Source organism: Mirounga angustirostris, unplaced genomic scaffold, assembly GCF_029215605.1.
Source record: "Mirounga angustirostris isolate CCGP_5_RB_7025 unplaced genomic scaffold, mMirAng1.0.hap1 SCAF_5, whole genome shotgun sequence".
Lineage (NCBI taxonomy): Eukaryota > Metazoa > Chordata > Mammalia > Carnivora > Phocidae > Mirounga > Mirounga angustirostris.
This window is the reverse complement of record NW_026991713.1, coordinates 158,160,006-158,175,404: the sequence shown is the minus strand read 5'-3', so window position 1 is coordinate 158,175,404 and position 15,399 is coordinate 158,160,006. Positions and strand designations below refer to the sequence as shown.

General features: G+C 42.7%; 1 protein-coding gene across 2 annotated transcripts in view; it reads left to right on the top strand.

The window, feature by feature from the left end:
• The window catches only part of GGA2 (golgi associated, gamma adaptin ear containing, ARF binding protein 2), a 35,371-nt gene extending 25,585 nt beyond the window's left edge, over positions 1-9,786 (top strand). For both annotated transcript variants that reach the window (XM_045875152.3, XM_064592807.1), the window contains 3 exons: positions 2,040-2,209; positions 3,360-3,470; positions 3,972-9,786. In XM_045875152.3, the coding sequence (XP_045731108.1) occupies positions 2,040-2,209; positions 3,360-3,470; positions 3,972-4,082 (392 nt within the window). In that variant the 3' untranslated portion in view covers positions 4,083-9,786. The remainder of the gene's footprint in view (positions 1-2,039; positions 2,210-3,359; positions 3,471-3,971) is intronic.
• The last annotated feature ends 5,613 nt before the right edge of the window (positions 9,787-15,399 follow it).

Genomic DNA, 15,399 nt, shown 5'->3' with positions numbered 1-15,399 from the left:
AGTCTTTCACCTACTATTTTTCATAAAGTTTCTGTCTTGGGGTTGACACTAAAAGTGAAGGATATTGGCAGGCAGACTTTAATTAGGGAGCTTGAGTCTGTTTTTGGACATGATGCTCACTCATTTGGAATTCAAGAAGGAAATGTCCAGTGTGGCAGAAATAACTCCGAAGAGGTGAGATTAGATGGAAAGGAAGAACTTGGCTGGTGGCCCTCTTTGGCTGGGGGTCCTCATTAGAGGAGGAGAGCAGAGGTTCCCTCCTTACGAAGGAAGGAAGGAAGGTGACCGTATACAGTTGGCACACTGGCATGTGAGCAGGAGACACCCAGGGTGCTTAGATACAGTATATTTAGAATGTTTTACAGCCTGCTTTGTTATTAAAAGCTATAGCATTTTTTCATGCTGTGAATTGTTCTTCAAAACTTTTACTTTTTAAATGTCTCCATACATCATATAATCATGGTACGTCATTCATTTATTCAGTTCCTTTCTTTATTTTTTTTACTTTTTTAATTAAAAATTTGGGGGGGGAGGGGGGCGTGCACTTGAGTGGGGAGGGGCACAGGGAGAAGGAAAGAGACTCTTAAGCAAGTTCCACACTCAGCATAGAGGCCAATGCCAGGCTCGATCTCACGACCCCAAGATTATAACCTGAGTTGAAATCAAGTCACTTAACTGACTGAGCCACCCAGGTGCCTTCATTTAATTCCTTTCTGAAGGATAATTTGTTTCTAGTTGTTTGCTGTTAAAAACTGCTACGGTGAACATCTCTGGACACTTGTGTTTTTAAACTTTCCTGATTATTTCATCAGGATATATTCTTAGAAATGCCGGGTGTAGACATTTAAAATTTTGATCTGCATGACCAGGATCCCTTCAGAAAGGTTGCCTCTTTCCCCATAAACTCACCACCATCCCTCAAGAGGACTTTTAATCTAATCATACTTTTAAATCTTTGACAGTCTCATTGTTAAGTGATGTTTGGCATGAACTAAGGATCATCATTAAACATTTTTTCCCAGATTAGATAGTTGTCTGCCGCTTATTGAATCAGCCACTGATTTTGACATAGATGTTCTAACACGTTGAATTCTCCTACTAGATCTATTCAGCATGCTTTGTTTCCTACCTCTCCACTTGGTTATGTACTTAGGAGTATTTCTTGACACAAATAGCCTTTCCTCCCTCTTCTTAAGTGGATAGTCTCATACCCCTCCACCCCCCCTTTGCCTTAGAATCATTTCTTAGCTGAATTAAAATAATCCTTTTAGGATTTCCATTGGAAGGTCAGTAAACCTATTGACTTGAAGAGATCTGTGTCTTTATTCTGTAAAATTAAATGCAAGAGGTGTGTGTGCATGTAGTCATATAAAAGAGACCAGAAGGAAATAGGCCCAAATGTTAGCAATGCTTTTTTCTGGGTAGGATTAATGGTGTCTTTTATTTCATTATGATATCCTGTATTTTCTATAGTGTTCATAGTATTTTAGTCCTAATCCTGTCTCCCTCAAAAAAAGTACCTTTTAAAAAAAACAAAACAAAACAAAACAAAAAAACTGCTAATATGCTGGGGTGCCTGGGTGGCTTAGTTGGTTGAGAGCATCTGCCTTCATCTCAGCTCATGATCCCAGAGTCCTGGGATTGAGCCCTGCATCGGGCTCTCTGCTCAGTGGAGAGTCTGCTTCTCCCTCTCCCTCTGCTGCACTCCGCCACTCCCCGTTCCCCCCGCTCATGCTCTCTCTCTCTTGCTCGCTTGCTCTATCTCAAATAAAGTCTTTTAAAAAAACAAACTGGTAATGTGCTTCGGATGGTTGGATGGTGGGGAGCAGTCAGTTTGAGGGGCCCTCGGAGTCCAGCTAGGAGTAGTGAGGGCTGGATTATGGTGGCACCAGAAGGTTGGGTCTGAGGAGGTCAGTCCAGGAGCTGTGCTGATGGTAGAGGCAGCAGCGGCGGATGATAACACGCACATCTCTTTCAGGCATGGCTGTTGGCGGCCTTGTGGTCATGTTAACCCTTTTGGTTGGGTCCTTCTCTACCAGGCAGCCTGCCGCCTCTTATTGTGTATGACCGGAATGGATTCCGAATTCTGCTCCACTTTTCTCAGACGGGGGCCCCTGGCCATCCGGAGGTGCAGGTGTTGCTGTTGACCATGATGAGCACTGCCACCCAGCCTGTCTGGGACATCATGTTTCAAGTGGCTGTGCCCAAGGTGAGTCATCTGCTGGCCCGCTCCTTTGAATTTTTCAGTAAAGCTAGCATTTTTGAGCGCCAGACCCTTTACTAGGACATGATCTTTTAGTTAGGTACAAGAGACACATTCTTCAAAGGAATTTAAAATCAAATGGGAGTTTTATTGGCTTATTTAATGGGGATTTCTGAATATCTGACTTCAGATGTGGCTGGATCTAGATAAGTTCTTAAAATGATTCCTTAAGAATCTCTTTCCACCTCTTTTTTTTTAAAGATTTTTTTTATTTATTCATGAGAGAGAGAGGCAGAGGCAGAGGGAGAAGCAGGCTCCCCGCGGAGCAGGGAGCCCGATGCGGGACTCGATCCCAGGACCCTGGGATCATGAACTGAGCTGAAGGCAGACGCTTAACTGACTGAGCCACCCAGGCGTCCCCTCTTTCCACCTCTTGACTGCTTTCTTCTTTGGAGCCTGTTCTCCAACAGACTCCACACAGCATGTAAATGGCTACCAGCAGGTCCAGAGTTACATAGCCCATACCCTCCTGAACCCTTTTTATCTCGGAAGGAAACTTCCACCTGGCATGAGGCATATATATTGATTACCCTCGAAAGGGCTAGGATTGGCCCTGTTGGCATTACTTGGATATCTGGGACCAGTACCTTGTGTTCAGGGATAATGAGGTACTCTGGCCAATGTAGGTATTATGTCCATTCCTCTTCAAGGGAAGTAGGGCCCCCACTGATTCACAGCCATACCAGCATCACAATGAACAGGGAAAGGATGTCCTGGAAGGAAAGATTCAAGGTGGGCAAAAGTAAACATACACATTCTCTCATCCTCATGGTAGTCTTGTGGGACATGTGTTATCGTTAATCTCTATTTTATAAACTTCTAGTCCAGGGCTCAGAAAGGTTAAGTATTTTGCCCAAGATCCCAGAGCTAGTAAGAAGCAGAATTAGAACTCAGCCCAAGGTATGCCCTAGCTCTTCATGCTGCCTCTCAGAAGCCAACCATTGACCACACAACTTCTGTTTATGGAAGGGAAGGACTTTTGGACCCTTTAATTATTTGGTGGGTGGAGGTCAAGTTTTCCTGCTTACCTGAACTCCCTCTTTGAAGCTGTACTTTATTAGGAACAAGTTAGATACTGGATTTATCCCCCCCCCAGTCCATGAGAGTGAAGCTGCAGCCGGCATCCAGCTCCAAGCTCCCGGCGTTCAGTCCATTGACACCTCCAGCTGTGATCTCTCAGATGCTGTTGCTTGACAATCCACACAAAGTATGTTCTGGTAACTTTAATAACAGGGGGATGGGGGGCCCCTGGACTGTAGGGAGTTTGAAAGAGCTTTATTTGGGTCTTGCTCTACAGTCTCTGGTTGGGAGTGGTGGTGAGATTTTCCTTGCTGAGTCTTTTCTTCAGGGCTCATTGGAAGAAGATCTCTGACTGGGTTGCCATAGCTGGGAACTGAGAATGTGACACGAACTCCCCCTCGTACCATGAGTCTTCTGAAAGGGTGTGCCTGTCCTCCTTAGCCAGTCTCTGAGTTGTGGTCCACCTCAGGACTGCAAAGCTGTGGGAGTTCTCCCAGGACATATGGCTTGAGTTTGTCATCCCAGAGGGTCCTGGCCAGGTGTTCCTGTCATAGTTGTTTCAAGGCCTTACTGGCATGGAATTAACATGATACACTGTTCCTTGGTGACTGCTGGGTGGGTAAAAGCTTGTACACTGGGCTGGTCTGTGTGTCTCCCCACTAATTTAATGTCTTCTGTCTTTGCCCAGGAGCCCATCCGGTTACGGTATAAGCTGACATTCAACCAGGGTGGACAGCCTTTCAGCGAAGTAGGAGAAGTGAAAGACTTTCCAGATCTGGCGGTCTTGGGTGCAGCCTAACTTTTCACAAGACAGACCCTGCCATTCGAGCTTAGGCCAGTGTGAATTTTGCTGTCTAGATAGGACTAATCATGGTGATTTAGTGCGGAGTGCCAAGAGTTCTATCCTGATGTCAGGCTCTGGATCCCAACCTCTGACTCATTCTGCAGATACTGTGTGTGTGTGTGTGTGTGTGTGTTGTGGGGGGTTGTGGGGGAGGGTAGAGCAGGGCTTGGAATGTGGACAGTGTGGGAAATGCTAAAGCATTTCTGACAACCATCTGCTACAATCATCTGTTTCTGCATGTTGGTGGACACGGATGTCCCCGCCTCAGGTTGGAGGTTTTATAAGCCAAAGTTGTGTTGTTATGTTTTTTCCATGTATTGTTATCTTTTCATTCATCCACTCTGTGCCTTGTCAGCCTTTGAAAGTCTTGGCTGCTCCCAGGCTGCTGTTCTCAGGGACCTTAAAAGGGACCTGGTTGGTCTTGGGGCAGAGAGTATCTTCTGGGGCACTCTCTTCCAAGAAAGACCTTGTCTCCATTTCCATTAGAGAATGCTGCTTGCATGTGTTTGAGAAGATCTTCTAAATGGAATGCTTGTTGCACTGTTTGCCAGGCGAGGGGCTGCCACTAGACCAGAGGACCACACTGGGTGGGCCAATCACGTCCTTCACCACCGTGCCTTAGAATCACCCAGAGAGGACCTTCCAGGGCAGAGGGGAAAGCAGATCCCAGGCCTCATGCAGGCCTCGGGTTCTGTGGGTGGGGCAGCCTGTCTGGGCCCTTCCTCAGGACCCTCCTCTCTATTCTCATCCTCCTCCTCCACGAGCGTCTACTCTCCGAGCTCTTCAGTGGTGACGCCATGCCAGTCATTGTCAGTCATAACTAACAGGCTCACCCTTGCCTGTCAACTTCACTGTCCAACATGAAGAACTGTGACACAAATAGGTATGAAAAGAGCTTAGCAGTGATTTCAGTGGTGACTGAATATAGAAAGTCCTTGAATAAATACCCGTGTAGCAAATACGCTTTGTGGAGTCTTGAGTAAGTAGGAGATGCAGAGCCTGTTGCATTTAGAGGCGCTAAGCCTCCAGGGCCCTGTTGCCTGTTGAGGAAATAGGAAGACTTCTTGCTGTGGAACCTGAAGAGCGGCTTCAGTGAAGGGATAGGCCCTGCGGGTCCAAACAAAGCTGGAAGAGAGAGGTGGATTTTTGTTACATGTATGGTGTGAAGGGAAAATGCCGGTTCATCACCTGTTCTTAGCACCTGCCGTGTGCTAGGTGTCTTCTGTCCTGCTTTGCTGGTCAGTGGGGCACATGAACTGAGCCTTGCTGATAGGGCCTGATGAAGGACTTTGAAATCCGAGCCGCTCACCTGTTGGGGCAAGACTACCTCAGGAACCGCAAGACTCTGTTTGGGGCTCTTTATCACAAAATCTGGTACTTTCCAGGTTAATCTTTGAACTTCTGCGTATAGTTAGAACCCCACCAACACTAATTGGTGGGGATGGGAGCTGTAAAAGATGATCTAGCTATGCTAATTTTTAAGCAAATGTGAAAACTCGTAAAATCGATAAGGGATGGGTGACTTCTTCATTTGGCGTAATTCCCATATGATTCATTTTAATCTAAAATTTCTTGCATGTTCAAATATTCTATATAGCTTTTATGGGCTCTAGCTAATCTCATAAAGTCTTTAAGAGGAACCTGTCGTAATGATGATGCCTGCCTATGCAGAACTTCTGTCAGGGTAGGTGAATGAGACGAGATTTTTACCCCCTGGTTCAGTGGTGAACTTGTGTGTGTCTCAACCTTCTGTCTTCTGGGAGCCAGACTCCCAGCGGTGCTTTGGTGGAGTTGCACCAGGGTAGGGTGTCTGTGGGGGGGGAGGCGTTCCTGAAAGTGGCCCTGGTGTGTGTCATCAGCGCCTTCTGATGATCCGGCTCCGTGGCTACTGAAGGCCTGCCCCATATCCTTCCGTTCCCTCCACAGCAGTTGTGGAGCAGCTCCCGGGAGCCCTGCACAGTTGCAGGCACTGCAGATACCACAGTGGAAAGTTCCTGCCCTCGTGGCTCTTCTCTTCTAGTGGTGTACTGGGTGGGGACCTGGCACTGATGGTCGGGATTCGTCCCCTATCCTGAATTCCTCTTCCAAGCCCCTGCTCACCCCTGTCTCTTGACTTACTTCTGTGACTCTGTGTTTCTCTTGCTCTCTTAAATGTGGCGTTGCCCAGGGTTTAGTCCTTAGGACTCTTCTAAGTACATCTGGGCAGCTAACCACTAGGTGGGTCCTAGACCTCTAGCTCAAGCTTCTACCTCCCTGCTGACATCCATATTCATCAGTGGCTATTTGTAGGTTTCACTATTGTCTTGGGCTCCAAAAGCTTAGAATGGAACCCAGCCTCCTCCTCCTCCCCTCTTCCCCTTATATTTTCTTTTATTTGAAAACATCTGTATGAACTTCCATGGATCCTTGATTCCTGTTCCTTCTAGAGCCACTCAGTTGTTTTTGTCTCGTCTAGTCTATTTCTGAATATGACATCTTGCCCTCTCCTGCATTCACATGGTCACTGCCCTGGTTTGGCTCTTCGGGGGGGAGATGGGGTGGTGCAGTTATCTGCCTCTCAGTTCCCTGAACTATTATACTTGCCACCACCAGAATTATCTAACAGATCTGGCCAGTTATCTGCCTCTCAGTTCCCTGAACTATTATACTTGCCACCACCAGAATTATCTAACAGATCTGGCCACTTGACCTCTTGCTGAGAAATCCTGAATGGCTTCCTAATGTCCTAAAAGTTGATGCAATCAAGTTGAATGCTTAAGTATTCATTGCCCTCTTCGAACTTCCTGTGCTTCCTACCATTCTGCCACCTGCCAGGAACGAGCACTTTGCCACAGCCACAAGAAAGTCCTTTCTTTCATGTTTTGATAATGCCATGTGTTTTCATGACATCAGGAGGTAACTCCTCTCCCCTTATCTCTTCAATGAATTTAAGACTAGGCTAGAACCCTGCTTTATCTGTGAGCCACTGTGAGCATAAATGGGCTATGGAGATGGGAAATGTTGAAAACAGAGTAAATGACTTAATGACCAAAAGAACACGGACCAAATAAAGCAAAGAACACGAACATTACATATTAAAAATGGTGTAGGGGCACCTGGGTGGCTCAGCATCATCTTGTTCTCAGCTCAGGTCTTTATCTCAGGGTTGTGAGTTCAAAACGACTGTAAATTGAGAGACCAAGCATTCAGGGTAGAAAGCAAAGGTGATATTCTAAAATACAAGTAGTGCTTGATTACTACAGTGTTCACAAATCAAATTCTTCATATCCAATGTAGAAGATGCTGTCCCAGCCCCAAAATATAAAATTCTATCAACTAGGTGTTTTGTTTTGTTTTTTCTTTTGAAGAAAACAGTAGGAGAGTGTCCTGGAATGGTAGCCCTGGTTTGGGGGGAGGAGTTTTTCATTTTTGTTTTTATTTTTAAATAAAGATATGGCCTGGCATTTACCATCTGGGAAGAGGTGAAGCCAGGTAGGACAGAGGAAATGTCCTCAGGTGAGATGAGCCAAGCCTTTCATTATATAGTTGAGGCCCTTAAGGTCCAGAGTTCTCATGACATTTAATGTCAGCTGGAATGAAAAAATCCAGGCCTTTTTTCCCCTTGCCCAGCGCATTCCCAATTACACCACATTCATTCTGAAAAAGCTTGCATCTTAAACAGTAAACATTCTCTTCCTTCTGACTTTTATTCTTGAATACCTCATCCCACTACTAGAGGTAACACTTTGATTTTAAAAGTTAAAATTGTAAAAACATACTGCACTGTTACAGGCCCCAGATACGTAGGATTTTAACATTTGCAGTCTTCTGAATCCCCAGTTTGAAATAATTAAGTCAGCCCTTAGTTGTAATTCAGCTCTTTAGCTTCACTACTGCCTCTAAGAAGCCATGTGACCTTGGGTAAGTAATTTATCTTCTTTAGATTCCTCCTCTGTGAAGTGGATAACAGAATTTTTTTGAGAATTAAAAGTTAATATATGTAAAGTGACTACGATACTGCATGGCACTTAATTAGCTAAGACTTATTTCATTTACTGTTTGATGTTAGCTGGTCCACCTGGTTTCCTTCCAGCACATGAACAGAGGTGACTTGCCCATAACTATAAAGTTTATCTCCTAAAATAAAAAAACTATTTAAAATTTTGGTGAGTCTCTAATATTGAGACACAGTAAACGTAAAGATAGAAAGTATTAATACTAATTAGAAAAAGTATTTTTACTATTAATACTAATTAGAAAAAGTATTTTTACAAAAAGTATTAATACTAATTAGAAACTATACTCCTAAATCTAGTCACCAGAACAGTTCTAGCCATTTTGAAACACATCCCTAAGCCTAGTCAAAAGATGACGTCTGTAACGGAACACTTAGAAACGAAGAATGAACGTGTTGCCTATAAGCCATTCAGTTAATTTTGTAACAAAGCTGTGCATTCTAAAATTTATAACCCTGACATCAAAATCTGAAGCAGATAACTTGGTCTGCTCTTGTTTCTGAGTGCACATGTAAAATATTAGCTTTAAAGCTAGTGGCACATTGAAAGAATACACTGTACAAAGCATTTTCTGGAAATGCAGTTAACCACATCAATAGCTCAACTGGACTATTGGGTCATCTCAGTAGATGTAGAAAAAGACATTCTAGATTATTCATTGTTTATTTCTAATAAAAATAAATGACCAGGGGTGCCTGGGTGGCTTAGTAAAGTGTGTGCCTTTGGCTCAGGTCATGATCCCAGGGTCCTGGGGTTGAGTTCCGTGTCAGTCTCTGTGCTCAGCGGGGAGTCTGTTTCTCCTTCTCCCTCTGCCTCAACTCATGCTGTCTCTCTCTAATATTTAAAAAAAAAAAAAAAGACAAGCAGCATGTTTAATAAGGAAATAATAGAGTAGCCTAAACACAAAGGTTTATTTTCTTGTTAAAAAGGCCAGATGTAGTCCAGAACCGTTGCTGATAAAAGCATCACAGAGTCATCGGGGATCCAGGCTTCAGCCATCCCTAAATCACCACCCAAGGATAATCTCAGCATGTTACATGGTGATGGCTTGAGATGCTGACATTCTAAGCCACAGGAAGGAATAAAGGAAAACTGACATTCTTAAGGTTTCCCATAAGTTTCATGTGATACTTGTATTCACATCTTATTGGCTGTTTAGTGACATTGCCCCACTTTGGGCAAGGAAGGCTGAGAAATTGTCATATTTGCATACAGAGCCACACTGCATGAAATTGGGTTTTGGCCAAGGAAGAAGGGAAGACTGGATTTGTAGTAGATTAGCTATCTACCATAAGATACTATGGCAGTCTATTGGGGAAAACTGCCCTTGAACTATTGTTAAATGGAAAAAAAAAAAAATGCTTTTATATTTGTCATGACCCTGGTTTTAAAACCAAGCAATCTAGGTATATGTGTGCATATATAATAACTGGTAATTTTGGGTTCTAGAATTGCAAATGAATTTTTAAAATACTTATTTTAGAAAGAGCACATGGTGGGTGAGGGGTAGAGGGGGAGAGGCTTAAGCAGACTCCACGCTGAGTGTTGAGCCTGATGTAGGGCTCAGTCTCACAACCTGAGATTGTGACCTGAGCCAAACCAAGAGTTGGACACTGACTGCGCTGCCCAGGCGTCCTGCGAATGGGTTTTCTTTAAATTTTATCTACATTTTCTAAAGTTTCTAGGCTGAAAAAACATTTTTATGCTTAAATGTTTTTTCCAAATTAAAAGGTGGAAAGTCTTCCACGTGATTAATCTTCTAGCAGACAGTGTTACTAGTTCTCATCTGTCCTTGGAGATATTCTGGGCATATTCAAATGAACTGGAGTTTTTTGTTTGTTTGTTTTTAATGTAATGATGTAACTTGGAGATAATGCCATGCCACTGCTTAATAGGAAAAAGAATAGCCCCTGCTCTCCCCTCTCCTGACAGCAGTTGGGATCAATCAGTTTTATGTTAAAAGTCCTGTGTATTAAAACTGGCACATGAATTTCCTGGTAGTTTCTGTGTGTTTCTAGTCTCTCCCTCCCACTGGTTCCATTTCCATGGGCCCAGACATGCTTGCCTCTTCTCTAGCAACCCACTCCCTCCTGCCTTACTTCTGTCAGCCCAGCATTGTAGAGGGAAACAGGTATGGGCTTTGGAGTCAGGTTCGGTTTCTAGTTTTGTTTTGTTTTGTTTTTGCCACCTGTAGTATCTTGGGCAGGACACTCAACACGTCTGGGCCTCAATTTTTATATTCTTGAATTGTAAAAATGTTAAAAATCTACTTCATAGATTCAGATGCAGGTTTAATGAGGTCAACAAAATACCAGACACAATAGGGACTCTCTAAATGTAGGTGCTATTTCTCCTCAAATCACCTCATCCGAGATTTATTTATACTGTAACTGTGGTGACTTCCATTTTGTCACATGGTTCATTTCATAACCTTTCCTGTTCTCATGGAAACCAGTAAAATTTTGCTAAGGGTACTAACCTAATGTTTGCCAAGGCTACAAAAAAAGTTGATGCTTTTGATAGAATCTGACCATCCCCTCCATACGGATCTGTCAAGATTAGTATCAGCTGCAAGAAATGGGTAAGCCCAAAGAAACATTGGTTAAACAAAAGATATTTATGTCTTTGTATTGGCCTCTTGGGATGACTGCAACAGTGTACCGTAAGTTGGGTGACCTAAAACAACAGAAACAACAGTTGTGGAGAAGTCTGAAATTAGGCCACGTTCACTCTGAAACCTGTCAGATAATTTTGGTGATTTGCAATGATCTTTGGCATTCTTTGGCTTGCAGCTGCGGAACTCCTCTCTCTACCTTTGTGGTCATGTGGTCTCCCTGTGTGTCTTCACATGACTAATTTACATTGATCATATTGGATTAAGGGCCAATCCTACTTCAGTATAACATCTTAACTAGTTACATCTGCAGTGATGCTATTGATAAGGTCACATTCTGAGGGACTAGGGATTAGGATTTCATGCCTAACTCGTGGAAACACAAGTCAACCATAATTCTCTCAAATTCAGTAACCTTGGAGGTAGTGAGATTAGGGTTTGTATGCAGTCCATATGATGTCACGCACTTAGATGTTCAGTCTTGTTGCTCTGCCATGAATGAATTCCATTACTAAGAACACTTTATGGTTCAGGGTAGGAGACCAACAAAAGACATTACCAAACTCAGGAGACACATCACTACTGATTCTACAGAAATTGGAAAGGATTATAAAGGAATATTACGAACAATTTTATGCCAACTTAGGTGAAATGGACAAGTTTCTAGTAAGGCCCGAATTACCAACTGATTTAAGAAGAACTAGAACATTTGAATAGGTCTATAACGAGTTGAATTAATAGTCTTCTCACGAAGAAACGTCCAGGGCCAGATGGCTTCACATTAAATTCTGCCAAATATTTAAAGAAGAGGCTTTCCCAATTCTCAAACTCCGAAGCTAGAGAAGGAAGGATCACTTCCTAAATGATTCTAAAACCAGTATTACACTTAAACCAAAATTAGAGAAAGATCACAAAAACAATATTACGAGTTTTCCCCCATGAACATTGACACGAAAGTCCTCAACAAAATGGTGTCAAAGCAAATCTGGTAACATTCTACATCCTGACCAAGTAGAATTTATCCTAGGAATGCAAGATCAGTTTACCATCCAAATGTTAATTACTAAAGAACATCACATGAGTAGAATAAAAGGTAAAAACAACACAATTATCCCAATAGGTACCAAAAAAGTATATGTATAAAATCAGCATTTTAACAAACTAGGAATAGAAGGGAACTTGGTCATCTTGAAAAAGGGATTGGACTGAAAAAGATGCTGAAGATTTGGAGCAAGGCAAAGATGTCTGCTCTTGCCATTTCTATTCAATATTGTACTGAAGATTCTAAGCAGTGCAGTTAGTAGAGGGAAGAAAAAGGTAAATCTGTATTCACAGATATTATGAACCTGTACATAGACAAATTCCAGGGAATACGTACATGCACACATAAATAGAACCGATAAATGTTAAAAGGTACAAGATAAATATACAAAAATCAGTTGTATTCCTATAACAAGAACATGTGAAATGAAATTAATTACATTCACAATAGCATTAAAATGAATGCAATACTTTGGAATAAATTTAACAAAAGTGCAAGATATTTACAATGTACAACAAAAGGTATTGCTGAGAGAAATTAAAGATGATCTAAATTAGAGGTTCTCAACCAGGGGTGATTGTTCCCACCGAGAGATACTTGGCAATGTGTGGAGACATTTTTAGTTGTCACAACCTGGGGGAAGGGATGCTTTTGGGATCTAGTAGTAGAGGCCAGAGATGCAGCCAAACATTGTACAATGCATAGGACAGCCTGAACAATAAATTATCTGGCCACACCAGGGTTGAATAACACCAAGGTTGAAACATCCTGATCTAAGTAAAAGGAGAGACATTTCACATTCATGGACTGGAAGACTGTATTGTCAAGATGCCAATTCTCAAAGTGATCTGTAAGTTCAATAAAAACCCTATTCCAGTAGCATTTTTGTGTAGAAATTGATAAGCAGGTCATAGATGGATATGGATATGCAAAGGGTCTGGAGTAGCAAAACAATATTTTTATTTAAGATTTTATTTGAGGGGCGCCTGGGTGGCTCAGTTGGTTAAGCGACTGCCTTCGGCTCAGGTCATGGTCCCAGGGTCCTGGGATCGAACCCCGCATCGGGCTCCCTGCTGGGCAGGGCGCCTGCTTCTCCCTCTCCCTCTGCCACTCCCACCAGCTGTGCTCTCCTGCTCCTTGTCAAATAAATAAAATCTTTAAGAAAAAAAGATTTGAGAGAGCGCATTTGAGAGAGGAGGGAGAGGGAGAAGCATATTCCCCAAGGAGCAGGGAGCCTGACAAGAGGCTGGATCCCAGGACCCTGGGATCATGACTTGAGCTGAAGGCAGATGCTTAACCGACTGAGCCACCCAGGTTCCCTGCAAAACAATTTTTTAAAATAACAAAGTGGGAGGACTAACACTATCAGACTTCCAAACTTACTATAAACTATAGAAATCAAGACAATTTGGTATTGGTACAATAGGAATATAGATAATGAAACAGAATTAAGAGTCCAGAAATCCTTACATCTGTGTCACTTGGTTTTTGACAAAAGATCTTAAGGCAATCAGTGGAGAAAGGAAAGTCTAAATCATCCTGGGATAACTGTATATGTGTATGTAAAAAATTAGACGGGCGCCTGGCTGGCTCAGAGCATGTGACGCTTGATCATGGGGTTGTAACTTTGAGCCCCACGTTGGGTATAGATGTTACTTAAAAATTAAATCTTTAAAGAATAAACTTAGGCCTTTACCTCACACCATACACAAAAAATGAACTCAAACTGGATCATGGACGTAAATGTAAGAGCTAATACTTTAAAACTTCTAGAAGAAAATTTAGAAATTCTTCATGATTTTGGGTTAAGCAAAGATTTCTTAGATACAAGACCAAAAGTAGGATCCATGAAAAAGAAGTGATAATGGAATTTATCAAAATTAAAAACTTGCACCTCAAAAGACATTAAGAAAATGAAAAGACAAGATACAGATTGGGAGAAAATAGTTGTGACCCATGTTAATAAGGGAAATCAGAATATGTAAAGAATTTAACAGCTCATTAATATGAAGAATTTAACAGCTCAATAATATGAAGACAACCCCATTTGAAAAATGGGTGAAAGATTTGAACACGTTTCATCAAAGAAGATGTAAGAATAGCTAATAACATGAAAAGATGTTCAAAATCATTGGTTAGGGAAATGCAGACTAAAGCAACAGTGACTATTATATACCAGATGTTGGTGAGGGTATAGAGAAACTGGAACCCTCACACATTATTGATGGTAATGTGAAATGGTGTAGGCTAGTCTGGGTAAGTCTGACAGTTTTCTTAAAAAGTTGAACATAAATTTATCTTGTAACTTAGCAATTCCACTCCTAGGAATATATCCAAAAGTAATGAAAACTTGTCTACACAAAGGCATGTGGCGAACATTCATAGCATTATTCATAATGACTTTAAACTGGAAGCAGCATAAATGTCCATCAGTTGGTGAATGGCTAAATATGTCATATCCACACAATGGGATACTATTCAGCAACATAAAGGAGCAAACTGGTAACATGGTGCAACACAAATGGACCTCAAAAACATGCTCAGCGAAAGAAGCCAGATGGAACACCGCACAGTATATGATTCGATGTATCTGAAATGTCCAGAAAAGGTAAATTGAGAGACAGCGGACTAGTGGTTTCCTAGGGCCTGGTGTGGAAGACCAGATTAAGTGCAAATGAGGGGGAAGGAACTTTTTTGGCTGATGGAAATGTTCTTGTGGAGAGAGACCAACTCTCTAAATTTACTAAAAATCATTGAATTGTAACTTGCAATGGATGAATTTTATATCCTGTAAGTTCTTAGTAAAGCTATTTTAAAAATGTTCATCGGGAAGGGCAGGGGCATATTGCAGAGGCACTTAAGGCTTCCAACGCTCCTACCAAGGATAGTATACTAGCTTTCCTGATTTGTGGATTTAGGTTCTTAGATACGTAGAGTCTTCAGAACTACCGTATGCATTGAGTCAGAGTATGCCCGGGGTGAGAAGGGTAAGTGGCAAAATTATTCACAATTATACACAAAGGATTTTTTCTCTTTAATTTTTGGTTCCCATGACCCTATGACAAAGGAGGCCCTCCTTTTTCCGAGGCGTCACATGAGGCTAGAGAAAACAGGTTGCAACCGGTGAGTTTGAGTTCCAGCGTGGTGTGTTTCTTGGGAAAGGACAGGAGGCCAACGTGGCTATAGGGAGGGCTGAGGCCGGATCGCGGAGATTCATCTGATCTCTGTAGGAAGGCAGTAAAGCGTGGTAAAGAGTTCAGGCTCCAGTGGCCCGTTTGCCCTAGTTCAAATCCCCGCAGTCCCACTTTCTGGCGACATGACTGAGTTGCTCAACTGCCTCTAATCTTCCTCTTTACCTTGGGGAGAATAACGGCCCTCGTAGTACTGTCAAGTCCAAGTGCGCCAGTGCACGTAAGGGCTTTAGAGTAAGCACATACTTAAGCGCTCAACACACACTTAAGTTAGCAAAAGAAGCGGAATGCTCGCAGCCGCTCGCCGCCCGCCGCCGGGGGCCTTTCTCCAGGGCGCCCGGAACGCCGGCAATCACTATGGTAACGGCCACCTACTTCCGGAAGAAGTACGGCGCGCGGCGAGGGCCATTCCGAGCCCTCTGCTCCCGCG